Below are 26739 nucleotides of genomic sequence, written 5' to 3'. Positions count from 1 at the left end.
GTGGTGCCAAAAAACGGAAACAACCCAAGTACCCATCAGCTTACAGATTCATAAACAAAATGTGGTTTATCCACACAATGGATTATTATTTAGCCTTAAAAAGGAATGAAGTTCTAATACATTCTACAACATGGATGAACTTTGAAAATTTTATGCTAAGTGAAAGAAGCCAGAAACAGGTGGTCATGTGTCGTATGATTCCATTTAGAATTTGTCCAGAATAGACAAATCCATCGAGACAGAAAGCAGACTTGCAGTTGCAGGGCATACGGGGTTTCCTTTTAGGGTGATGGCTACATATTGCTTGCCTGTGTGCCTGCTCAGTCACTTCAGTCATGTCTGACTCTCTGTGACCCTATGGACTCTAGTCCACCAGGCTCCTCAGTCCATGGGATTCACCAGGCAAGAATACTGGAGTGGGTTGCCATTTCCCTCTGCAGGTTACACATTATGAATGTCCTAATTTCACTAACAGTAAATTTTAGGTCATGTGTGTATTACTACAATTGGAAAAAAATGTTTATTCCAATTGCCTCTTAAACTTCCTCTCCATTCATTCATTCATCCACCCAGCATTTGTGCTGTGCCAGGAGACACGATGTGAAGGCTTTCACCGAGACTTAACCACCCGTGAAAGAGAATATGAAGGGCATGTATCAAGAAGTAAGTTGTCAGGAGCATTTCCCTGTTGTGAGCTCCTTGGATTCCTACTTCCAAGGGCAAGTCTCAACATGTCTTCTCAGCTGTTCCTCTGCTCCCAGCCAAGCGAGACTTGCTTCAAAGTGGTAGGCTTCAGACCAAGTCTGAACACACTTCCATTTGGGCCAGCCAGACCCCTCAGGGGCCAGGTCATCAGGGAGAAGTGCTGCCCATTGGGCAATGTTTTGAATGAATTGACTTAAACCCAAATCTTCTTGGTTCTCAAGGGTCAGCCTTTCCACTCATACAGACAGAAGGTAGAGGGCAGTTTTTTCCTGGAAAGGGAACTGCTTAAAGAAATCAACATCAAGTCAGAGGAAAGAGACTGCTGAAACACAGAAGTGGATTAATGAAAGCTTCCAAAAGGAAAGGGAAGACTAGCTCCTACTCACTCAACCAAACTCTGGAAGTTGCTCTGTGGGCCGTCTGAGGGTCGTTCCTGGAAGCTCAGCACTGCTTTCTATGATTTGTCCTGCTGGGGCAGATACTGAGGGACCTATTCTATTTGGTCCCAGCTTCCACTGTGAGCTCTATTTAGGATTCCCTATAACCTTAAAAGGGCTTCCCTGATGACTCAGTGGTAAAGAATCCACCTGCCAATGCAGGAAATGTGGGTTCAACCCCTGGGTTGGAAAGATCCCCTGGAGAAGGAAACAGCAACCCACACCAGTATTCTCACCATGGGGAATTCCCTGGACAGAGGAGCCTGGAGGGTGATAGTCCATGCGGTCCCAAAAGACTTAGCAACTAAACAACACTAGCCTTCAAAATATTTGTTGATGCATTGATTAACTGAGGCATCCAAAAGCGTGTGAACATTGGGCGAAGGACCTCTGTCTTCAAGTAATAGCAGCCACTGTCTACTCAGGGCTTACCATGAACCAGACATGCTACACTCACCCTTCACATCCTTCACAAATATTATCCCTGTTTTAATACATGAGCAACCCAAGGCTCAGAGAGGGCAGTGTACTGTCCAAGGTCACACAGCTGGGACACCTTGCTGGAGAAGAGCAGACTCAGGATGACTTTAGAAAGTTGGCACATAGGGAAGAGGTTAGGCTTGTTCTGTATGATCCCAAAGGGAACCCTTTGGTTCTGGATCTCCACAGCATTTTCATGGCCTGTGGGGTCCTAAAAGATGGAAGTGGGAGACTTGAGGCAAAAGATGGGACAGAAGGGTCTTCGAGGATTAGGGATGTAGATTCACGTGCTGACACTGCTGGTCATGCCAGCTCTCTGTGCCTCTCTCTTCTCATCTGTAAAATGGGACGTAACTGGTCAGGCCAGCCCACACTGCTTCACTCTATCTATCATTCAGCAGCTCCCTACAGTTCTTGGGATCAAGTCCAATCTCTTCTTAGCATGGCTTGGAGGCTCCTTCATACTCAGGTCCTAGCTTTCCTCTCCAGCCTCCTGCTTCGTCACCACCTCAACCAGAGCAAACCGTTTCTCGGTCCCCAAACCCTTCAAGTCCTCTTCATCCTCCAGGTCTTTTTGCACGCTGTCTTTTTGGTCACCCTGTTGAACTTTCCTGGGTGGGCAAGAATGGGGTGGCATTTGAACCCAGGCACTGAGGATTGCCCTTGTGAGCATCACAAGAGCACACCCAGGGGCCTGTTAGGCCCCGCAAGTGAGCATCACCTACTATGTGCATCAGAGCAGAACGACATGGAGGACTTTCCAGGGAGGGCAGCACTGGTATGGATCAGATGCTGCTTGGCGCGTCCCCTCTGCGCGGGAAAAGCACCTGTGCTCCGCCTCACTGTGTATTCTGGCCTCCTGCTCTGGTGGGCAGCAGCTGTTTTGGGGTAGGGGTGAGCAGGTGAAATTCAGGTGTGTGTGTGGAGAGATGGTGAAGGGAAGGGGGAAGGTTAAATTCCACGGTGTTCTGACCAGACAGACCTAGGCAGAGTCCTTGGTATCCAGAACTAACCACGTTATGCCCAAGGTCTAAGCATTAAGGGTCCCTCAGTGGGCCCTGTTGGGGAAAGCCAACTCAGACCTCAGCATTCCACCAGGACTTCAAGCGGGGTTTGAAAACTCAAATGCTCCAGGGTCTGGGGTGCTGTCCTAATGAATGGGGTCGTACTGTGGCCTTCCTGGCCCGTTGCTTTCTCCCTTTGGATGGCCATGGATTTACAGAGAGAAATCCATGTGGCCAATGTGTCCGTTGGAAGTAAAGCATCAATACTGATGCCGTGATCAGTGCTGCCTTGTATTGGAGAGACCAGAGGGAGCCCAGGCCCTGCCCTTCTCCGCAGCTGCAGCCAGCTGTTCTGCCAGGGTGAGAGCCTTGGGTGACTTACCACCCCAGGGAGCAGGTGCTGTCAGGCCCCTCCCCTCTCACATACCTTACTTTGGAAACTTGCCCGGTGCTCTGGAAACTTCCAACCACTTGTATCTTCCTTCCTTTCTGGGCCTGACAGCTTTTTTCAGAATTCCAGAATGTTGTTCTGCCAGCAGGGCAAGTGCTAAGGGAATTAATACATCCCAAGAATGGCCTTCAGCCCAAGACTGACGGGTCTTTGATGTAGATATACTCTCAGTGTCTTTGCCTTGCCCCTCAGCTCGGGTCATCCTGAGGTTCAAGCTTTATGCACCCCCTGGACGCATTCAGCTCCAGCTGTCCATGGTGGCCGCTGGCTCAGCACTGCCCCCTTTGCTGCCTGTCTCCTCCCCTCTTCCCCTGCTGGGCCGTCTGCAGCTCCATCATAAACCATTTGTTCTCAAACCTTTGTCTCAGCATCAGCTTCTTGCGTGAGTCAAAGCAAGAGGCCTGATTGTCAACATGAAGCAGAAATCTGCTTTTTATATAAAATCCCTTAATTTTTAAGTGTTGGTCAGTTGTTATAAACAAAAGCAGCCCACTCATGGACCACGCATCCACAGGGTAGATTTGGTCCATGGCCAGTGGTGTGTGGGGCTAGGTGTGCACTGGGCCTGGCCTGACCCTGGCATCCCTTAAATGCTTGGCATCATGGCTGTGGCTATGCTCATGGGTGTTCTTTCCAGCAACGTGGCTGTCTTCCTTCCCTGCATCTCTGAGAATGTCTCTTCCTTGTTGTCACTCTCCTTTCCCCCCTCCCTCCCTTCCTTGTCTCCCTCATTCTGATTTTCTTGGGCAAGCTTCTCCAGCTGAGTCTTTACTGCTTGCTTGCTCTTCTAATAAACTGCACAGCAGCATTTAGCAAGGGCTTTACAAGCTAAGGGGTTGCATCTCCAGGGAACCTGTTTACTGTTGGTAACCTTTGTCCAGATATTTTAGAAATGGTTCCTTTAAGAACTACCCAAGCTCGAGTTTCTCAAATCAGTAGTGTCCTGTGATGTTTATGCCTGGCCTGGCTCTCCAGGGTCCCCACTCTCCATAGGGGTCACTACATCTTTTGGGTAATGCCACAGAGGCCCCACAGGTGTGGGTCGATTTGAAGATGCCAAGGGTTTCAAGTCACCCCGGCAGGTTTTATGACAGCAGCATGGATGCCTTGGAGCTGTGAACTCTGACCTCCAGTGACCCCAAGGCTGACTCTTGCTCCTGGCCTGCAGCTCAGTTAAGGGGATGGGAAAGCGGGAAGGGGCCCTGAAACCCTGGGCTATTTCTCCCTTGAAGTAGACAGCTACATCACCTACCCCCTTACTGTCTGCTTACCATGGCTTTTAGTCCTAAACACTTACCCTTGCAGGTTTCTGGTAAGTACAAATTGTTCTGTAGAATGCCAAAGTCTTGAATATCTTATTCAGGAAAAAAAAAAAAGTTTACGTGATAAAAATTCCACCCATAAAGTTGGTTTTGAGGGAATCCTGGTAGACTGGATCAGTCAGAGGAAAGCAGGGCTTCTCGGAGCCTTTGATACACTAATGTGAACTGTACCTCCTTACAAGAGGTTAGGTGACCACAGGTCCTCCAAAGAGATTTGGGGACATTGCTGTGGACTCCAGGACCTGGCAGGGCTCTGTGTACAAGTGCACAGGCCCAAGGCCTCTCTCTGCGCGTGATCAAGCTGCCCGCTAGGATCGAGCCAGCTGACTGGCTGTCTCAGCGACCCCAGGAGGGTGTTCGGCTCCTTCCCAGGGTGGATAACTTGCAGTGCAGTACAGGAACATACAGGAGCCCTCAGAGGTCTGGGAGTGGAAAGAGGCCTGGCCTAGGCTGGTGGCTGAGAGTGGGAGGGTGGGGAGGTCTCCAGGCTTCTCAGCTCTATGATTAGGGCAATTTGTTTCTCCAGGGGGCCATTTGTGGTAGGAAACACAGCCTAGAAATTAAACTAAATATATCCAGTGCCCAGAAGATTGGAAACAGCAGTGGCACCTGGCTGGGGGCCGCATGGCCAAGATTTCACCCAGGCTGGGGTGTCATTGTGCTGCTTCTGTATTTTAAGGGTTGGGAGGGGAATGGTCTGAGTTTCCAAGGCTTGGCCTGGGTGAAATGACAGATACAGGTTTGAATTTGGGGGGAAGAGGCCTCCTGCCCTCATATCATGCTTTCCTCTGTCACCCCCTCACTCCCGGGACTACTGTCCCGTTTTCAGCTGTTCTCTGCCTCTTCGTGGCTGCTGCTGTTTCCGCTTTTCCTGTGTCCCCAAACCCACAAAGCTCCACAGGCTCTGTCTTCTTGGGTTCTAAAATGAACCGTTCTTCCTGGGGGAAAAACTGTTCCCTCCAGGTGGCTGTTAGGAAACAAAAGCGTGGAAATTTAATTTGGACTAAGTTGATATGACTGATACAGCATGTAACGGCACTGCATTTCTTAGCTGCAAGGGTTCTTGGAAATCTCAGGTGATTCTTGAAATTTATTTGAAGGCCAAATGAATGCACAGCTGCTGAGTGGGAAAGCGTTGCCTGCCCTTACAGCTGACTTCAGTCCATCCCTAAAGGGGTATTTTTGGAACAATGGTTGTCAACTATTAATTACACCTTTCATTGTAAAGGCACCTGGGGTACAAATTAAGGGAACTGACTTACCCAAAATCACAGGACCAGAAAGTGGCAAAGCTGGGACTTGTCACCAGGTCCCCTGGCCTCTAACTAATGTCCCTGTCTGACAGTGCCTGGGTATTTCTCTCTCAGACGCTGTCCTTGCAGCCAACTCCAAACTGTTATTGCCAGCTCTGCCATTCTGGTAACATAAAGAACATTCACCTTCACCACAGGCCCTGCACGTATCCCTACTTTCCGTGCCTTTCACCTCTCAGGAACAGGGAGCAGTTTCTGTGACTTGCTTCATGCTGGAAGCTACCCCTTTCCTACGGCTGCTAATTTTTTTTTGTTAATTTTTTTTTTAATTTGCCCCAACACCGCTTTATTGAGATATAATTGATGTATAAGTTTTCCTGTTAATTTTCACAACCTAATTGCTGCTGAGAATAAATACAAAGAGGACAGAGACACATTTCAGATTCTGCTTGTTGCATGTTTTCATTTTTAATTAAATAATTCACATTCTGTTCTGCAAAGCAGATCCTGACTGGCAGTAGCCACCAGCTTTCTGAAGGCAACTCCTGTATTTTCAGGAGACTGTAGCCACGGCAAGAACATTGATGGCAAGGGGGCTGGGAGCAACAGGGCCAAGCAGGCTGAGCTACATGCTACATATACAGATGTGTGGACACATATGTACATACCAGGCCACCTATGGCCAGGAAAGGGGTATCCTGTACTACGTGGCCGTGAAATATGACATAAGGCCAAGGTCTTGGCAAAAAGAGTTTGCAGGATCCAGGAGGGAGCAGGTGAATCAGGCAGATTTGGCCTAGAAAGTATAGATGAAATGGAGACTTTAGGGGGTGCCCTGTTCAAGCCCAACATTAGAAGAAGCAAGATACATAGGTCATTTTATTTGACAAATAAATACAAATAAAATACCTGGTCCACAATATGGGCTAGGCCCTGAAGACGGCACCACGTAATCTTGGAAACGCATAACTAATTAGTCCCCCATGCACAGTATGGAATGACAAAGGTCACAAGATCCTAGGATCTTGAAGTTCTTAAGGCATCTGTAGTTGCTAATTCTGCTTCATCCTTTTGAGGTAAAGAGCAGCTTCCACTCTTCCTGAAACCATGGTAGTTGAAAGACCACGTGGCTGCATTCAGGAAACCCTGGGCCTCCTCCCTCCCTTTCTAACTGGACCGTGTCCTAGGACTCTTTCAGGCAAACCCATCAACTTTGGATTTCAGAGGATGCCTCTTCTTTAAATGTGAGCAGACTGACAAGACCCGCTTCTTCTTGGATCTCATCAGTCTGCACAAATTTAAAGGAGTATCCTCTGCAGGCATCTGTTCCCCCCATCCCCTCCCTGCCTCGGGGACACAGCCATCCAGTCTTCTGCTTCCATCCTTCATAATCCAGGGCCTCTTAAGGGACAGGCCCCACAGTCAATTAACACAGGCCCAGGGCTGGAAGAGACCTTCAGGGTTAGGACTAGAGTGTTGGATGCTTACACCTCGTGTCTGCTGCTTGGCCAAGCATACCTCTTCTGGGACACGGATTGCCTGGAGCTCATCTGGAGAGCACAGGTGGAAAGATGTCATTGCAACGGGTTCGGTGGGACTTTTGCTCTTAAGGGTTTGGTCAGCAGCTGTCCCATCAGACCAGATTCTGGCACAGCTCCCAGGCTGAGGGTGCTGGCAGACAAACATTTTGTTTTTCCGTTTTTATTTTCAAGTGAGTACATCACATAAACAGACAAAGGGCTAGAATTTGCCTGTTTCTCTCCACCTTAGTGATAACTTGGTGATAACCCACAGGAGCTGTGCTACAGAGCCCTGCACATCTGCACTTCTTACCTCTCTATGGGACTCAGGAATCCTGCCCCCTCCCAAATCCTGCTCCCATAGCCCTTTCCTCATGTCCTCATCCACTCCAAGATTTATAAACAAGGTCCAGAGGAAACGCCAGGAATGGGTAGCAGGGGTGACGCCCTGAGGGTGCTGGACACTGCCCTGTCTCACCAAGGCCTGGAATGTTCTGGGCTATTTTTATAGGCTGGGCTAAAGAGGTCTTCATGAAGAAGAAGAAAATGAGTAAACGCTCATTGCTGAATGAGCCTCTTGTTCTGAGGGAGCTGGTGGCTGGCAGAGGTGAGGCCTCAACGCTCCCTGTCTCCAGGCAGGTGGGTGTTGCAGAGGGGAAGGCTCCGGTGTGAGGGGGGAGCACAGCGGGAACAGAAAAACAAACCAGGGCTGGCCTTGCTGGAAAACGAGGCACTGCCTCTCAGCCGGACCACTCTCCCTAACACAGCTCCCTGCTGGTAACACCTCAGGTGGGTCTCCAATCAGGTCCCAAGGAGTATAAAGTCAGTAATCACCCCACCCTGTCCTCCCTAAAACCCCAAGGGTTCCCAGAGCATTGCTGAGCCCAAGGCAACACTCAGGTTAGTTGTGTCTTATTTCAGACACGTGGGCAAAGGTAGTAATGCAGAAAGGGTCTTACTGTCATATCTTCAAATCAACAAGAGGGAAAAACCCAAGCTAAAAAAATACCCGGCAGCTGTCATGACTCCCATGCTCTCAGCTTTGTCCTCTGGTGTACTTTGAATTGTCTTGGAGTGTCCTTGTATACATGAAGTGAATGGCTTCTATTACTGTTGTCTTTCTTGATTTGGGTACAGCTTTGAGTCCCTGCAAACAATAAAATATTTTTCCATCTCTTCTTTGTCACAAAATAAATAAATTAAGTCAACCTGCAGTGTACAAATTGTCAATGTCCTGAGAAGTCCCAAAGGTCCATTCTCCACACAGTCCTCAGGACTCAGGGGTAGAGGCCTTAGCCCCAAAGGCATAGGAAGGAAAGAAGGAAGGAAGGAAGGAAGTCTGCTATCCACACTAGGAGAGCCCCAGGACCCAGGAAGGGTGCTGGATAGAGGTGTCTGACCTCCACCACCCCAAGTAAGGGACAGTGGAGGGAGCAGGGCAGGGGCTGGGGAAGAACGGCCAGCACTCTGGGCCTGCCAGAACCATCCTGGCACCACTCTGCCCTAGGATCAAGTTTTCAGAGCTAGAGTACCTTTGGACCCCAAATTAGAGCCAGTTCCCTGCACAGTTTATGCTTGGACTATAAAACCTAGAGATTTCCTTGATCAGTTGAATCCATGGTGATGGAGACCCAGGGCACTGATTGTAATGGATCCCACAAGATGGCCACTGTCCTCACCTTTTCAAAGCCTGGCTTTCCACCAGGACACACCCCTCTCTTCCCTAGAGCAACCCCAGCTGGACTCAGATCTTGTATTTCCCTGCTGTCCATAATACTCAAAACAAAACTCAGCCCTCCAGGCTTGATAATGGGATGGATCTGATACAGAGGTTGTCCAGGAAATCAGAAACAGCCCTTAGTGAACTTCTGTTTCTTCCTGCAAGTTCTCAGGGGGTACTGAGTTCTGCTCCCTGGTTTTGGGTGAGAGTGGGGAAAGGCTTCCGCTTTGGGGACATTTGGTGCTTGATCATAGGCTCCTGATCCCCCAGGAAATATGTTAGGGCTTGGGAGAGATTTTCAAATCTGGCCTCTTCTTGAGGAGGGGTGAGAACTGCTAATTTATGCTGCCTCGGACACTCAGCAAAGAACACTGGTGATTTCTGAGATCTGTTCCACATGGGTTCAAACAGAAAAGCCCGTGGGGCACTGTGGGCTGCCATGTGGCCAGCTAGGCTCTGATCCTTCTGGAGGAAGTTTCCTTCTCCTAATCCTCTGGCTCCAGCAGGATCTAAAATGCTCCCCACTGATCCTCCCAGCCCCACTCAAGGCCACAATGCTTCCAAGCAGCACTCCTGCAGAAACAAACCTGAAAATATAGCCACAAGAGACCAAACCATAAATAACTTAAAACACTCAGATCATCCCATGTTGAGCAACACTCTTCCCAGAGCCCTAAAGGAGGAATTCCAGACACCAACCACACAACCATGACAACCAACCATGTGGCTGACCTCGGTCCACTGTCTTCTCAGGGGAGGGGCTATCCTGATGTGACTTTTCCCCCAAGAGCGCTCTATACTTCCATTTGGGCCCTGCTCCACAGAGGCCTGGCTGAAAATGACAGGACTCCTGAGCTGCCTTTTGTCTCCAGGGACCACAAATGCTCCTGTCACTCAGGCCTGAAGCAGCTTTCAAACATGGACATGCTCTTGGGGAGTCAACCAAGCTGGGACGGGGCCTTCAGGCTGCCATCACACGGGGGTCAGACACGCCAATTTAAAACATGCTGCCTACTAGCAGCAAGGACAGGAGGGAAGTAGCCATGAGAATCTAAGGGGGGCAGAGGCCATGTACTTAGCAGTTCTGTACCCATCATCCAGCCTCAGACTTACATGGGGAATAGGGTCATGGTTCACTCCCCCATCCTCCTGCATGCTACAAGCTAATTCATTTGTCCTGTCCGACTCTTTGCAACCCATGGACTTTGGCCCGCCAGGGCCCTTTGTCCATGGGATTTTCCAGGCAAGAACACTGGAGTGGGTTGTCATGCCCTCTTCCAGGGGATCTTCCAGACCCAGGGATCCAACCGAAATCTCTTATGTCTCCTGCATTGACAGGCGGGTTCTTTACCACTAGCGCCACGTGGGAAGTCCCTCCCTCATGCTCTAAGAACTCTGAAAAGCTTTTTTTCTGTATGTATGTGTGCATGTATTTCTGTTTTTCTGTGTGGGGTGTGAATGTAGGTATGTGTCTTTATACGTATATTTTGTCGCTCTATATAGAGCTGATTTCACCTCTCCCAGTGACCCACTCAAATGCTACACTGGATCATGAAGAAATTCAGAAACCGAAAGGTTCACACTGAGTAAAGCAGGGGGTCTGACTGTGGCTAGTTCATGCCGGAACCCCTTCCGGTTGTTAAATAGTTGTAGACCCTTGCCCACTAGGTCTACAGGCCATCTATGTGTTTCATGTATGTTTGTGTGTGTGTGTGTGTGTGTGTGAGAGAGAGAGAGAGAGAGACAGAGAGAAAGAGGGAGAGAGAGGGAGAGGAGAGAAAGAATTGTGAACAGGCCCGGGCCTGCCTGGGTCTGCTCAGGAGACGACAGTCCCTTAAGTCTGGGTTTGACAGCCCTCAAAAGGGCCGGCCACCGTCCTGTTCTCAGCGGGAAGCCCCGGGCCCACAGCTGCAGGGGAAGCGAGCTGGCTGGGGGCCTACTTCTACAGCGCAGGCGCGGCTTACGCCCGATGCGTCTTCCAGCCCACGCCCTGCGGCGGCGCCGCAGACTCCCCGCGGGCCTGGGTGAGGCAGGCAGAGCGGGACTTTCAACAGCAGGGGTGCTGGCACCCCGGGCCCCCTACGTGACCCAGAAGGTGCCGCGCTCCTCCAGCAGGCTGACGGAGCGGTTGGAGAGCGAGGCGGCATCCTGCACCGGCTTGTAGCCGAAGAGGCGCATGGCCGGGCCGCAGGCGGCCTGCACCACCTGCGCCAGCTTGAAGGGCATGCTGAAGCGCCACTTCTCAAACTGTTCCGAGGAGTTCTTCTGCGTGGAGTAGATGCCATCGTGGGCCGCTTGGGTGTTCTTCTGGATCCAGTCCTCCACCTGCGGGGTTAGGGGGATGCCTGCAAAGCGATACATCTCCTGGGCCTTCTGCAGCGGCCGGAGGGCCACGTCCTCGTAGCGCACCAGCATGTAGCGGCCCCGCAGCCAAGCCGGCTGCCTCAGGCCCAACTCGGCGGATAGGCGGATGCTCTCACAGTTGCCCTTCAGCCGCAGCACCTCCTCCTCCCTCAGCTGGTCCTGTCCCTTGGCCAGCCACTTCTTCCAGGTCTCGTACTTGTCCGCGAAGGCCACCATGCGGGAGGCCAGCACAGCGCGGGGGTCGCGCACCAGCTGGATGACGCGCAGGTCGAGACGGGGGTCCTCGGCCAGCGGCTGGAGGAACTCCAGTTGCCTGATGCGGACGGCCTTGATGGCCATATGCTCCTTGCGGCGGCAGGCTTCAGCGGCCAGTGTCATGTTGAGAGGGCCACAGCGGCGGTTCTTGCAGGGATACTTCTCGAAGACCTTCTTGACGAGGGGCGTGCAGACGGGGTCCTCGCACAGGGAGCGGCTGGAGCCCCGGCGGAACACGAACTGGGTCAGGTGGTCCTCGGGCGCCGGGATGATGAAATGCTCCAGGATGTACAGGTCGCACAGGAAAAGCTGCTTGAGCACGTCGCGGTAGACCAGGGCTGAGCCCGCGGCGTTGGCGCCACCCTGCTCGAAGGACACCGTACGCTCGATGTGCCACAGCGGCTCGAAGAGGTAGAAGATATTGCCCTGCTGATTGAAGAACTCACCCACAAACGAGGAACCGGTGCGAGTCGTGGCCATGAGGAGCACGTGGCGCCGGGGCGGGGCCTCGGCGGGTGGGCGGGGTTCCAGCTGCTCCCACTCCTCTTCCGCCTCCAGCATCTGCTCCTCCTCGGCCTCCTCTGCTGGCTCCATGCCCAGTTGCAGACTGAGGTTTCGCAGGCGGCTCTGCAGCTGCAGGAAGGCCGAATCCAGCTCACTCAGGGACAAGAGGGATGCGTTCTCGGCCAAGACCAGGGCTGGGTCGGTGCTATTGGCATCTACCAGGGATTGGGGGATCTGCTTCAGCTTGTCTGAGACCCTGTGAGAGCAAAGGGATACCGGGATCAGTGATTGACTGGGGACTCTATCCCCTGTGCCACCCTAAGGAGCGTCCCAGGATGACCACCCAGAAGCTGACGTTGAGGCAAGGATTTGAGTAAGTAGTTTATCTGGGACATGATCACAGGGGGAACGGGTAGCGACTTGAGAAGGAAAATAGCTGTGGCCAAATTGCTCTGCCAGGGGAACCCCAGGTGACAGTGTAGACAGAGCACACCTCAGGATTCCCTTACCCAGGGGATGTGAAACTGCCAGGTGGCCTTGGCTGAAGGCTTCTCCCAGAGGTATTTACTCCCCAGGACTTCTGGCTTGCCAGTGTGCAGGTGGAGAGTTGCAGGGGCTTGCAGCAGGACCCAGTAGGCACAGACTGGAATAGTCCATGCTGAGGAACCCAGGGAGGGCACCAGCATAATGCCTACTAGCCAGCTGAATTCCTAATCTGCCGATTTTGGTTGATGCTTCTGTGCAAGGGTTGTGCCTGAGGGAGAAGGTCTATAAATCTTTCCATGTATAGCAGGCTCACTAACAGGGCCACTGCACACAGTGGTACACTCCCAATCTATGCATCCTACGTGTAGCCTATGAGAGTGCACACCCCTGGAGTTGAGCAGTACACAACCTGGGCGGCTGAACATGGTAGCCCTGCTGACAAGAGTATCTGTACCAGAACCCTGCCTCATAGTCATCCATGACTTTATTTGGTTACACCAGATCTTAGTTAAGGCATGTGGATCTTTAGTTGCAGCACGACGGATCTAGTTTCCTGACCAGGAGTGGAACCCCAGAGCCCCTGCACTGGGAGAACAGAGTCTTAATCACTGGACCAGCAGGGAAATCTCTCATCCATGACTTTGGATTAGTATAGGAAATATGCTGTTAGTGTGAGGTATCATCCTAGGCCAGGAAGTTAACTAATCATAATAGCAACAGCCAGTAAGCACAGGATACCAACTGTGTGTTAGACATTGGGCTAAATGCTTTTACATTTTATTTAATCTTTACAACAAAGCAGGCCCCATTGTTAGCCACATTTTAGAAGAGGAACTTAAGGCAGAAAAGTGAAATGATTTATCTAAGCTGTCACAGCTAGAAAGGGCCAGAATCATGGGAATTCCCTGGCAATCCAGCAGTTAGGACTCTGTGCTTCCACTGCAAGGGGCATGGGTTCCATCCCTGGTCAGGAAACTGAGATCCTGAAAGCTGCATGCTGTGGCCAAAAAAAAAAAGGGCGGTCAGAATCAGGATTCCAACTCAGGATGCTTGAGTCCAGAGTCCAAGTCTTACTGCTGTGCGGTCATGAGGACGTGGATATGACCTGCCTGGGCACAGGAGGGGCTTGGTGATGGCTGGCTGAAGGATTGCCTTTCTTGGTCCACAGAGAGAGCCCTGCAGCCACCTCTCTGCCCCCACCCATCCCACCTGGATAAGGAAGACTTGTGTTTGCATCCCTCACCTTGATATGATTTTATTTTCCTTTTCAATGAAGACAAAAACCACCACCACAAAAGCCAGGAAAAGGGCATATTTGCTCCTCATTCTCAGGCTGTGCAGAAAATGTCGGCAGTCCTGGGGCAAAGACAATCCTTTCTCCATGGGGCAGGGTGGGGCCGTGGGCACTCAGCTCAGGGGCACCACTCAGGACGTGGCTCGTCCTTCCCGTGGGGGACACCTGGTCCTGTGGAGAGATGGGCAGTCAGGACACCCTTGTCTATAGTTGAGAACAAATAGCTTTTCCACCAGATGTTTGGGGACCCCAGCCCTGTTTAGCAGCCAGAACTCCAGACCCACTCTCCCAATGGACTGTGCCCCCAGAAACTTGAAATCAGGTCATTTAAAATGTTAACGAACCTTCTGATTCATCCATGTAACTTCCATCAAATTTATGCTTTGACCTGATGAGTCAAAGGCAAAAGTACAAACAGAATACTCCTTGCAGTATGTATTTGCAATAGCAAAAAAGTACAAACATCTAAATAAAAAAATGATGGATTATTATGCAGCCACAAAGAATGAGATGGATCTACTAATGCTGATATGAATAATCTACTATATATAGTTATATATAATGTGTAGATGTTATAGATAAGCGAGCTGCAGACATAGTCTGCATATAGGATAGAGTTTCTTAGCACTATTGACATTTTTCGAAATTCGCTTTTACTGGGGTACAGTTGACTTAGAATGTTAATTTCTGCTGTACAGCAAAGTGAATCAGTCATACGTATATCCGCTTTTTTAAAGATTTTGTTCCCATATGCTCTCCTTGTTAGTTATCTGTTTTATAGATGGTAGTGTGTGTATGTCAATCCCAATCTCTGAATTTATCCCTCCCCCTCTTTCACCCTTGGTCATAAGTTTGTTTTCCACATCTGTGACCCTGTGCTTTGTAAGTTCCTTTGTACCATTTTTTAGATTGCACGTAGAAGCTGTATTAGCTGACATTTGTCATTCTCTGTCTGACTTCCTCAGTATGATAACCTCCAGGTTCATCTATGTTGCTGCAAATGGCATTATTTTGTTCTTTTTTATGTCAGCACTGTTGACATTTTGGATCAGATAATTCTTCGTTGTGGGGGCTGTCCTGTACATTGTAGGATGTTTAGTGGCATCCTTGGCCTCTACTCATTAGATACCAGTAGAGTGTCCTCTGCTCAGCTGTGACAATCAGAAATGTCTCCAGACATTGACAGATGTCCTCTGGGTGAGGGGGAGTGGGTAGGGAGGGGTGGGGCGGTGCAAAATCATCCCAGGTTGAGAACTTCTGATGCAGGATGAAAAAAAATTAAGGGAGAGAAAAATATAAATGCTAGATACAAGTGGACTGTGACGGCAGGGAGACACGAGGCCAGTAACAGGAACGGGTAGGTCAGGAGAGAAGGGTGAGGTGAGTCTCAGCATTTACTGTGTAGCATTGCGCACTATTAGAAATTTTACCATGTGGATGTATAAATTTTACCATGTGGATGCATAAATGTTTTAAAATTAACTAAAGGTTTTCCACCATACCATGTGAATTTTAGCAAAATCCTTCATACGGCTTGGCCTTCAGGTCTCAGCTTCGTGGGGCAGCTTCCTCCTGGATAGGTTAGGGCCCCCTTGGCCCCACCGCATTATGACCTGAGACTCTGTCATAAAGCACACCCACTTGAAATGACTTGTTCAGTGCTGACCATCTCTTTGTGGAGGGCAGGCAGTTGTCTGGGCCCCTCACTATCCCTTAGTACTGGGCCAGGCACACAGGAGGCACTCATGCATGGCTGCTAAATGACAGAATGGTTAAAGGAATAAATGACTCCTAACTGAAACTGTATATATTTTTAAAAGCCAGAGCAAATACACCGTTGCCCAGTGCAGCCTGAATCACCATTGCTTTCATTTATCCTCACCATCAAACACATACCTGTACCCCAAGCCCCCAGATTCCAGCACAACCCCCTCTTCCAAAAGTCTCTCTGTTTCTCCACAAGGACTCTCATCCATGGGAGACAGTCTGCTATAAGTTTAGAAAAGTGTTATTGTGACCTTGTGCATCCGGGAGCATCCTTCTTTCTGGGAAAGATGAATTTTTTCCAAGCTGATATTGACGCTGAGGAGTGGGAGGGCTGAAAGGAGGGTCCCCAGGCTGCAGCTTCATCATACAATGGAAGTGGTTTTAGGGACAACCAGAAAATCTACCCTCTGGGGAAAGCAGTGAGACTCGGGTTCTGCTTATGAGAAGACAGATGTGTACCCTGGCAGCCAAAGCGGAGGGCCTCAGCTGTGCAGGGCAGAGCGGTGGGGGGGCCGGGGGGGCGCAGCAGGCAGCTCACCCTGGCCAAAGGACAGGGTGCTTTGGGAGTAAAGGTGGGTGGACATGAGCCAGGAGGGAAGAGGGCTGCAAGGCCAGTTCAAGGGTAACTGAATATTCTTGCCTCTTCCTAATTCTTCTGGGCCATTTCCATGCACTTATTAAATATCTCCTGAGCACCTACTATGTGCCAGTCTAGGCACTGCATCCCACAGCAGGGAACAGGCAGACCCCACCCATGCCCTCATGGGACTTATACTCTGGTTGAAAGAGCCAACTAGAAGGATGTGAGTTGATGAAATTTGTTGACATTTATAAAGTTACTACTCTGTGCCTAGTAGCATGCCAAAGACTTGATTTGTATTTCCTCATCCCACAAAAGCCCTGTTAGATAGTGACCCATTTTACAGATGAGGAAACTGAGGTTGAGAGAGATTAAATAATTTGCCCAAGTTTCCTCCAGCAACAGCCTGATTGCCGCTCCCAAATCTAAGTCATTCCAGCCTCTCGAGGTTCCACAGTGACACCCCCGCTCCACAGCACATATGATTGGACTTTGCAGTTGATGGCGTGTCTGTCTCTCATTCCTAGGCTACAAGTTCTCTGAAGTCCAGACCAGCATCTAGAACAGCACCTGCCATGTACCCACTGCCCAGCAAGTTCCTGGTAAGTCAGCTCACTGAAGCTGCTGACTGGCAGGCGGTCAGCATGTGTTTGCAGAACTCTGGGCAGGGCTGTGTTCCTCACTCACCCAGTTTAGCCTGTGGTGTGTGAGGCCGCCTGTCCTGCTAGGAGGGTGAGAGCCAGTACTGAGTGCAGAGCACAGAGGATTGAAATATTGGCTTTCTTCCCTCTAGGCTCTCAGCAGAAAGGGCCCGGATCTGATGATGTGAGGGAAGCAAAGGAGCTAGGACCAGAAGTCCTGGGTTCTTGTTCTTCCTGCTTGTCTAACATGCTGTGTGACATTGTATAAGTGACTTAACCTCTCTGGGCCTCAGTTTCTTTACTGGTAGCATGAAAAGGGTGGTTCCTGCTGTATAATGTTGCTCTAAGGAGCAGTATCTGGTGCATGGAGAGGGAGAAAAAGCAGGCATAGGGCACAGGGAGTTGTGTTGGCTGTCCTCTCTCTTCTGGGTCTAACATTTTTGGTACAGTTTACAAAGTTGACTGTGTTGATGACAAAGATCCTGAACCTTCTCCTCCCTTCCCTTCCAGGAAGTGTTTCTATTTTTGACTTGCTGTCCCAGCCCCCTTAGCCCCTGAATAATACAGGGTTCCTGAGAACCTTGCTGACATTGCCCTAAAAGGAAGACACGAGGGTGAAAACTCCCTCCAGATGAAATCCCAGGCAGGCTGTTGGCTCCTCGGCCCTGGTCCAGGCAGGCTGCCCCTAGGGTTAGCTTTGGAAGGCCAGCAGGCAAATGGGCAGTCAGGAGAGGGTGGTTTAGAGATCCCCAGACCCAGGAGGTAGCAGAGGGTCACAGATGCCAGGTCACAGGGTCATGGGGGATGGCCGAGATGGGGGTCACGCACGTGGCCTGCAGGAGGCCCTTTGCAAGAAGTGTGTCTGTGATATCTGCGACACTGGACAAACCCTCCCTAGAGCTGTGGTATCCGCCTTGCTTAGCTCATGGGAAGAATGAAAAATTCTTCCTTTTCTTGGCAGATGCCATCTCTGGGGGAGTACTCGATACCTTTCTTCCCCTCAACACCCAGCAGTAACGCAATAGCCAAAGGAAAAGGTGGTATCCCCCTGCTGGGATGCCAGCAGAGGTCACACTGCCAGGGCAGCAGGGCCAGTGGTGGAGAAGGCCAGGGGCACATGCCGGCTCAGCCTTGCCTGAATGCAGGGGAGCAGGGCAGCTGTCCTGGGCCCAGTTAAACTCAGGGCTCAGCTCAGAGTCCCTCCCTGCCCGCTGACCTAATGTGGACCGTCTCCCTTCTCCCTGTCCATTTTAGCACCTTGCTTGCTCCCTTCTTGGATGGAAATGTGCTTGTTCACTGCCTGTCAGCCACTGGCGTGTGAGCTCCCTCTGTATCCCTGCTCCGTGTGCTCCAGGCACAGTAAGTGCCTCTGTAGAATGAATAGTTGAATGCTTTTTCCGAAGAATTTAGCCCACTGTGAGATGCTCAGTCATTCTAAGTTGATGGAAAATACAAAGAGAAAGAAGAAAAAGCCACTGTTCCCTATCTGAGCGAAGCAGGTCTATGCTGTGGCCTGTGCTGCATGTGTGCACTGAGTATTGCTGATGTTTAGTCGCTCAGGCGCGTGCTACTCTTTGTAACCCTATGGACTATAGACTGCCAAGCTCCACTGTCCATGGGGTTTCCCAGGCAAGGATACTAGTGGGCTGTGCGCTGAGTGCCCCCCAAACAGGGACCGAGTGGATACTACATGCGTACACTACGGGAGTGTGCTACAAGCGTGTACTGCGGGCCAGCCTTTGTGCTTGGGGCTTCACATATGTTAGTCTTGAATTGTCATGACAATCTGGGATACCCTTTTGAGGATAAAGAACCTCGGCCTGTGGCTTTCAGTTCTGTCTCCCCAGCTACGTGGTAGTAGCAGGGAGGGCAGAAAACAGCAGAGGCAGCCCAGGCAACCCCAGTGAGGGAGCCCTGGAAAGAAAGCAGGCGGTGATCTGAGGCCCTACACTCCAGGCACTGGCTTCCCTACCCTGCTCTCCCCTCGGGGCCCTTTCTGCTCAGGCCTCCCTCGTGACCTGGCAAAGGGCCCTCAGCAGAGAACAGTTTTGTACTTGGATGGCTTCCTCCCGTGGAGGAGGTGGGATCCCAGACTCTGCTGTGAATGCTGCTCTGATAAGGGACGGGCCCTGCCAGACATTGCATCAGGCAGCAAAGCTCCACTCCCCTCGCTTGGCTCGCTCCGGGCCAAGAGCACAGTGGGGATCAGGGCCTCTGCTGTGGCAGGCTCTGCTTACAGCCTTTCCGCCGGCAGGAGGAGGAGCTGCCTGGGCTGAGGAAGGCCAGGGGCTGAGACGGAGGAGGGTCCTGGGCAGAGACAGGAGCAGTGAAGCCCATTGTGGGGAAACTCTGAACCTACTCATGAGCTGCAGCCCTGGGGGCCAGGAGGTACCCTGACCATGCCAGGTGCCCAGACACCTAGGAGGGGAGACCTTGGAAGGGCTTCCATGAGTGGCTCTAGATCCCCTTGAGTGGAGGCAGGGGGCAGGGCCAGGAGAAGGAGCACGCATGCTCAGAGGCGATCTCTGCTGGGAGGATGCAGGAGTCCATCCAGTGGCCTGTCCAGATGAGGTTCTGTTTCATGTAAGGATATCCAGAGATGGATATCCAACTTAGTGGGCTGTCCAACTTAGTGTCTGACAGGAGAGTAAATGCCCAAGTGCCATTACATGAACCAGGGATGGAAGGAAGAAGAGAAGGCATGAGAGAACGAGGAAGTAGATGGGGACCTGGCTGAGGGATGCTCCCCTGCACAGCCTGGGGGTGTCATTCCTTCCCAAATCCCTCCTGTTCCGGGACTCCAGCTTCCTCTCCTAAAAACAAACCATCTAAAACTTTGTTATGGGCACATGTCCAGCCTCAGCCAAGACAGAGCCAGAGCAGACACTCCCAAGTTGGAGGTGTGTATCATATGAGCAACAGTGGACATCTAAGAGCTTATGAGAAGCCGTGGGCCAGAGCCATGGGATGGACCAGAGGGCTGAGGGCTAGCCTGGTGTGGTGGTGGGCGTGGGGGTTGCCACAGACTCTCAGGGAGCCATCTCTGGAAGGACAGACCCCCGCGGCCCCTCAGCCCTGTTTTCCTGCGTGAGGATGTGGGGGAGAGTGCTCTCTACCCTCCTTTGACACAGTCACTTCATCAGGGCCTGCTCAGCTGTGTGAGAAACACATTTTGTGCAAAACGCTGACAGCTGCATGGATACAGGGCCCCAGAGAATAGTCCCCACCCCCCTATCAGCAAAGGTACTTCCCGTGTCTCTCACGCTGGCCCTGGGCCAGGTCAGTGCCGAACCACTGCTCTAGGCTTTCTAGCCCTTGCCTAGTCAAGGGTTGCAGCAGAGGCTGGTGTCCAGGATGCCCACAGCTGTGCAGCCGGGCAGCCAGGTGAAGAGTCAGTTGGCTTGTTTGGAACTGACCTCTATGTGAGCTGAGACTCATGGCCCAGGATGTGCACCCAGCCTTGGGAGTCCAACGTGTGAGAAGCGCCTTGAGTGTCTCAACAGACGGGGCTGGTTGAGGCAGTGCACTGGCCCAATGAAAGCAAGCCATGCGGGGGTTAAAAACGCTGATGCACAGCTGCAAAGATGGAATATTGAGTGATGATTCTTTACACTTTCTACCTTTTTGTATTTGACTTTTTGACAACCATACCTAAACCACTTTAATTAAAAAATTTAAAAATCTAATCTAAGCTTAAAAAGAGAAATGTAAAGTTACTTTGGAAATGGTGTGGGAAATACACTGAGGAAGGAAGGACTGGAGGCTGGGAGACCAGGCTGTCCCTTTTGCGCAGGTCCAGGAGAGGGGAGGTGGTCTGAGCAAGTGGGGAGAGCGTGAAGGAGAGGAGGGAGGGACACACGGGACCTTAAGGAAGTCAGTGTGGGGCCTGTGACGTGCACAGCGTACATGAGCCTGAAGGACGGCATGCTTAGGAGGAGAAATACGCCAGCCATGAAAGGACACATCCCATATGCTTCTGGTGGTAAAGAACCCGCCTGCCAATGAAGGAGATGCAGGTTCAATCCCTGGGTAGGGAAGATCCCCTGGAGGAGAGCATGGCAACCCACTCCAGGATTTATGCCTAATCTCATGGACAGAGGGGCCTGGCAGGCTATGGTCCCAGGGTCACAAAGAGTCAGACACGACTGAAGCAACTTAGCCCGCACGCATGCACTTGAGGTGCCTAGAGGAGCCAAATCAGAGAGACAGAAAGGAGAAAGGTGGTTGCCTGACCCTGGGAGTTAGTATTCAATGAGGACACGGTGTCAATTTGGGCAAATGAAAAAGTTCTGGAGATAGACTGTGGTGAAGGCTGCACAACAGTGTGAATGCACTTAATGCCTTGGAACTGTGCACTTAAAAACGGTTAAATAATACATTTTATGGTATGTCTGTTTTCCATAGGGGAAAAAAGTGAATTTATAAACAATAGGCAGGGGAAGGAGGGCAGCGGAGGACTCTGGGAGGGTCTGTTGTTCATTCCTTGGACAGCAGCCCCGTATTGTGCTGTGCCCACAGCACCTGGCATGAGGCAGGGCTCGTAATGTTTGTGAGGCGAATGAATTGATTCATAACTGTCTCTAAGAGTTGGCTGTGGTTTCTCGTAGTTTTTCTTCGCCCATGCTACATGCCAATGCAGGAGACGTGAGACTCAGGTTCAATTGATGGGTTGGGAAGATCCCCTGGAGGAGGGCATGGCAACCCACTCCAATATTCATGCCTGGAGAATGCCATGGACAGAGTAGCCTGGTGGGCTACAGTCCATAGGGTCGTACAGAGTTGGACAGACAGAAGCAACTTAGTGTGTGCGTGCACACACACACTCATACACACACACACACACACACACACACACACACACATATATAGAAAGGGAGAGAGAGAGACAGACAGACAAGACAGCCTGGAAAAGCCTGAACAAATCATACAGGGACTCTCTCCACAACTGTGGCTTCTCTTGACTTCTTTGCTTTTACACGTTGACCTTGATGCCCTGTGACCTTAGGAAAGGAACTTAAACTCGATGGTCTCACTATTTGTCAGTGGGACACTTACAGCATCTATTGTACACTCAGTGGTCATGAGGAACCCAATGAGAAGATGCTAGTGCAGTGCCTAACCCAAGCCCAAGTCATGATAAATGGTCCTACTTAGGAACCGCTCACCCTGTCTTTAAAGGTACAGCAGATTCTGTGGCTTGTGATTGGTGGTGAGTACTGGATTGGTTGCAGTCGGGTGGGGTCTCAGTCTCCTACAAATACCAGGGTGAAGGAAGGTGATGACCTGACCACAGCTAGAAGTGTCCCTCAGGCAGAGCCAATATCCTCTCATTTATGGACAGCATTTGGCCCTGGGCATCTTATCCTCACTATCAGCCTCATCTGGGGATAAACGTGCTGACTTTCCCTGTCCCAGGTACTATAGTCAGCCCCGAAGCAGCAGAGAAGCTGGAGAGAGACCCAGAAAGACAACAGGCAGAACCCTTAAGGATGCTCCCTCCCCAGCTTCCCTGTAGATCAGCGCTGCTCACAAATTCCACACGCCCCGCCTGGCCAGGAAGCTCTGAGTGTGCTGATCAGAGTGTGGTTGCAGAATGACAGGAGCCTGGGGTACAGGGGATCCCTGTGGAGGAGCCGGCTCCACTCTGGCTGCAGTGAACAGAGGCAGGAGGCCTCAGAGCTGTCAGGCTGGGGTCAAGTTGAATGCCAGTGGATTTTGCCCCCAGGACATAAATCATGCTGTCGGCAGCAGCTCAGGCCAGAGCCTTATACAAAGCAGCTTGACTTTCCAGCTCTCGTTGTACTTGCCTTCAGCAGTGCAAGTCTGAGAGGGTGTTTCTTTTGGAAAGGTCCAAGGGAAATCTGTCCTGTACCCTACCCCACCAATCAAGAAAAACATGGCTCTTGCCCTAAAAGTGCAGAATGTCAGAACTGGAAAGGGCTTGGAGATTTTCTTACCTACCCTTCCTCATTTTTCATCTGTAGCCATTCAGGCTCAGAGAGGGGAAGTGCTTCACGAAGGCATGACTGGATAGTGACGATACTTGAACCACTACAAGGTCTCCTGCCTCCCAGGTTAGTGATGGCCCTGCCCAACTTTATCACCCTGACTCTCATAGCTTCGCCCATCAAGAACCTCCAGCACAGGGTTGTCAGATAAACAGTACACATTCCACTCCGCAGTCCTATGCCCGGGGCAGACATCACTGATCAGTCATTGTCTTCTTTTCAGCTGAGACTAGATGTGGCCTCACACGCCTTCTCAGTGCAGTGCCAATCCATTAGAGCTGGCGTGTGAGATCAAATCAGCTTGCCTTTCCAACTTTATGGGATCCTTCCTGGCTACCAAACGCAGTTCCTTACCACCCTTTGGTTTGCCATTCTGCCATCTGACATCACCCCCCAGTGCCAGCCAAGTTGCAAGCCTCCTCTTACACAAACCCTCCATCTGAACATGCCTTGTAGATCTATCCTCCAAACCTTTGATCTAGCACATAAAACCCTTTCGGGTTTCCCTGGTGGCTCAGTGGTAAAGAATCCACCCACCAATGCAGGAGATGCAGGTTAGATCCCTGGGTTGGGAAGATCCCCTGGAGAAGGAATACTAACTCCAGTATTCTTGCCTGAGAAATCCAATGGACAGAGGAGCCTGGTGGGCAACAGTCAACGGGGTCGCAAAGAGTGAGACATGACACAGCAGCTAAACAACAGTAACAATAAAACCCTTTACTGAACAAAAGCACATATTATAATTAATGGTGAGGTCACTAAGAATAGTTAAAGCATCAAATGGGGGAGCAAAAAGTACTTTTGAAAAGAACTGCAATGGATACAAGGTTCTTATGATTCCACCTTCCTCCCTCGCTTGGCTTTTGCTTTCATGAACGAGAGTTGAGGTGGAGTTACAGAGAGCCTAGGACACTGCACAGAACTGCTGCCAATCCATCCCACACCATGGCTGGCAAAGCTCTTCACACGGCTAATTTTATATTCTTACTCACATACCTTTATATGTTTTCATGAATAAGAGCCAAAACTTTAAAAGTCTTAGGGCTTTCCTACAAAATGTTTCTTGGGTTTTGGGAAAACTTGGGCAAGTCCATAGGAGTGTGCCTTGAGTGTGAACATAATCTGCCATGGGTATTACAGCAGGGAAGGTTGAGGTCAGCTGCCTAAAGAAAGCATATAAAGGGCAAATCAAAATGGGGCGTGGTCCATTAGATTGAAGAACAAAATGTTCTTTAATATTCTGTGTGGGTGAAATTCTGGGCAAACAACTGGCAGAGACTTGGTACTCACCAGGTACCCACATGCTCTTTGCCTTCCCCAGCCCCTCTTGCAATTAGGTTGGGCCAGTGACCAGGTTTTGACCTGTGGGGATGGAGATAGGTTAAAGTGATGTCAGTCATTTGAAGTCCTGGTCCTTAAATTGATCCCAGACACCCCCCGGGTCCTGTCTTCTCTTGCTATGGCAAGACTGGAGGCCACATGTTCCAACTGGCTTACTGCAAGGTGGAAGCGGCCCAGATCCTGAGCTGCTGCTCAGGAGCCACCCTGCCTGCATCAGATGGGATGCAAAATGAGCCTTTTTGTACGGCTGAGCCACCATGACAGGATTTCTGAGATGACTGGAAGAGAAAAAAACTCTCAGTACCTAGGCCCAGGATCCCCTTCCTGCTTTCTCCCACTGACTGACCTTCCTAAGGAGACTTCGAACCTTTCTGCACCTGGAGACTGTCCATGCAAGGGACAGATGGAGAGAGGGGAATTTCTTTTGCTGCCTGGTTTTTTCCCCCAGTCCTGCTGTCTTCAATGCAGAGGACACAGAATTTGGATCCTCCAGGGTAGTCCTCAGTCCCACAGTTTCCTCCAAGCTCCTTGCTGTTAACAGCAGGAAGGGACTTTATTCCTAGCAAAAACAACAACAGAAAAATCAGAAACCCAGCCTCTTCTCTTTTTCACCAGGGAGTTCTGCCTGCCCTCCCAGCACCAGCTCTGTGGGGGAGGAAGGGGCAGGAGAGAGGGCAGCCCCGGGGTCTTAGCCCACACTGACTACTGCTATTGTCTGGGCTGCTCCATGGCTGCCAAGGAGCCCATCTGTATCCAGCCCCTCCTGGAAAGGAGAGGCGGAGGCTGAGGGTGGGGAGAGAGGTCCAGGCTATCGATAGCTAACTGCTCCGAGGACTAAACACAGGCCCCATACTTGCAATCAGTCTTGGCTTGAGTGCCAGCTCTCCCATTTGACGATGATTTAGTCGCTAAGTCATATCCAACTCTTGCGACCCCATGGACTGTAGCCCGCCAGGCTCCTCTGTCCATGGGATTCTCCAGGCAAGAATACTAGAGTGGGTTGCCATTTCCGTCTCCATTTATTTAAGCTCTCCCATTTATTCTCTAGTAATTTTAGGGAAGGTATTTAATCACTCTGAGCCTGGGTCATCCCCACAGGGTTGTCATGAACATCAGCTAAGCTGGTGTGAGGCTCTGAAAATAGAGAGGATGGCACACAGGCTGGTTGTTATTACAGGCTTGCACCAGTGTGTGCCTGAGCCTGTCTGTGCTGACTGCACCGCTGGTTCACCCTCTGCGTGTACATCTCCCCCACAGCTGGGCTGTAGGCTGCTGCAGGGGATGGACACTGGCTGATTCCCTTCGCCTTTCCCTACAGAACCAGCCCAGAAAACCCTGGCCTGCTCTAGCTTTGCGGCTGCTGTTACTACTGGCCAAGCCTCTCCTTTGTAGCATGATTTGGAGGGACGCTTACCTAATGCATCAGGCCCCAGGCCTAGACACACCTGGACAGGACGGTTGCCAGTTTCAGGCTTCTCAGCTGGGAGGGCAAGTCAGTTGCAGTTCCTGGGCCAAGTCGATCAGTTGGAAGTGACTGCGTGGAGCGCCGCGTTTGCAGAGGTCGATCTCTGCAGGAAGAGAGTATGGTGACTGCTTGGTGATATCTGCCGTGTCTAGAGGGGTAGCGTGCTGCTATGCATTTGCTGACTCTGCCTGAGCACTGCATTTCGGCCCTGACAGCACGTGAGAGTTATCTGGAGTTTCAGAAATTACTGAGGCCGGGGTCCCACCTCTAGAGATTACAATTGAGTTGGTCTGGGTATGGCTTGGGCATCAGTTGTTTAAAGCTCCCTAGGTGATGGAAGATTGAGAGCCACACCTTAGAGCACCCAGCTTCCTCTTAGAGAGCACCATCTCAGGGCATCTCAGCGGAGCCACTGCCCGGCGTGCACACTAGCTCAGCTTCAAGGCCAGACTGGCAGGGGAGTTGCTGACCGGGGCTCGATACTGGGTGAACATGCCAGTATTCTTGTTTTACTCAGGATACAGTGCTTGGGAAGCTTCTAGGTTAGTGTTTGAGTGTTCTGTATAAAACCAGCCACCCGATACCACGGCATACTGCTCAGCTGTAAAATGGCACAACTTAAATGAATTTGGGAGTATTGAGTGAACAAAGCCAGTTTTAAAAGGTGACATACTGCATGATTTCTTTTCTATAACATTCTTGAAATGACATTATAAGAGAGAAAAACAGATTGTTATTTTTAGGAGTTTAAGAGGGGGTGGGGGTGGAAAGGAAGTGGGCACAACTGTAATACAGCAACATGAGGGGTCCTTGTGGTGACGGAAATGTTCTGAACTTTGGCTGTATCAGCATCAGTATCCTGGTTGTGATATTGCAGGAGTTTTTCACCATTGGGGGAAACCAGGTAAAGGGTTCAAGGGATCTCTGTGTTATTTCTTAAAACTGCATGTGTGTCTGTAATTATCTTGAAACAAAAGTGCAATTAAATAGAAAAAAAGAAAACTAGGTTTTGAGGAGATCTTTGTAAAATGCAGCGAGAGGTGAGAGATAAGAATGAGCAGAAATGCATTTCCGGGGGCAGGAGCAGCATAGGAGTTGAGTCCAGTCGGGAACTCCAAGTTTGGCTTTTTGGAATAGCAGGA

The 26739-nt window shown here is 50.7% G+C and overlaps 1 protein-coding gene and 1 long non-coding RNA gene across 16 annotated transcripts in view; one reads left to right on the top strand and one right to left on the bottom strand.

Annotated features, from left to right (window-relative positions):
- Nucleotides 1-6088: 6088 nt before the first annotated feature.
- The window catches only part of CHST3 (carbohydrate sulfotransferase 3), a 38560-nt gene continuing 17909 nt past the window's right edge, over nt 6089-26739 (bottom strand). For 2 of the 15 annotated variants that reach the window (XM_019954027.2, XM_019954028.2), the window contains 5 exons: nt 25547-25700; nt 24479-24691; nt 24082-24153; nt 13745-13966; nt 6089-12271 (listed from right to left, as the gene is read on the bottom strand). In XM_019954027.2, the coding sequence (XP_019809586.2) occupies nt 10972-12271; nt 13745-13884 (1440 nt within the window). In that variant the 5' untranslated portion in view covers nt 13885-13966; nt 24082-24153; nt 24479-24691; nt 25547-25700 and the 3' untranslated portion in view covers nt 6089-10971. The other 13 variants (XM_019954032.2, XM_070782114.1, XM_070782109.1 and 10 more) reach the window with 12 other exon arrangements.
- Nucleotides 12251-26739, top strand: part of LOC139180398 (uncharacterized) — a 41027-nt gene continuing 26538 nt past the window's right edge. The window contains exons 1-2 of the long non-coding RNA XR_011564655.1: nt 12251-12388; nt 16670-16744. This is a non-coding gene — a long non-coding RNA (uncharacterized lncRNA). The remainder of the gene's footprint in view (nt 12389-16669; nt 16745-26739) is intronic.

This window comes from Bos indicus, chromosome 28, assembly GCF_029378745.1.
Source record: "Bos indicus isolate NIAB-ARS_2022 breed Sahiwal x Tharparkar chromosome 28, NIAB-ARS_B.indTharparkar_mat_pri_1.0, whole genome shotgun sequence".
Lineage (NCBI taxonomy): Eukaryota > Metazoa > Chordata > Mammalia > Artiodactyla > Bovidae > Bos > Bos indicus.
This window is presented reverse-complemented; position numbering and strand designations above follow the sequence as displayed.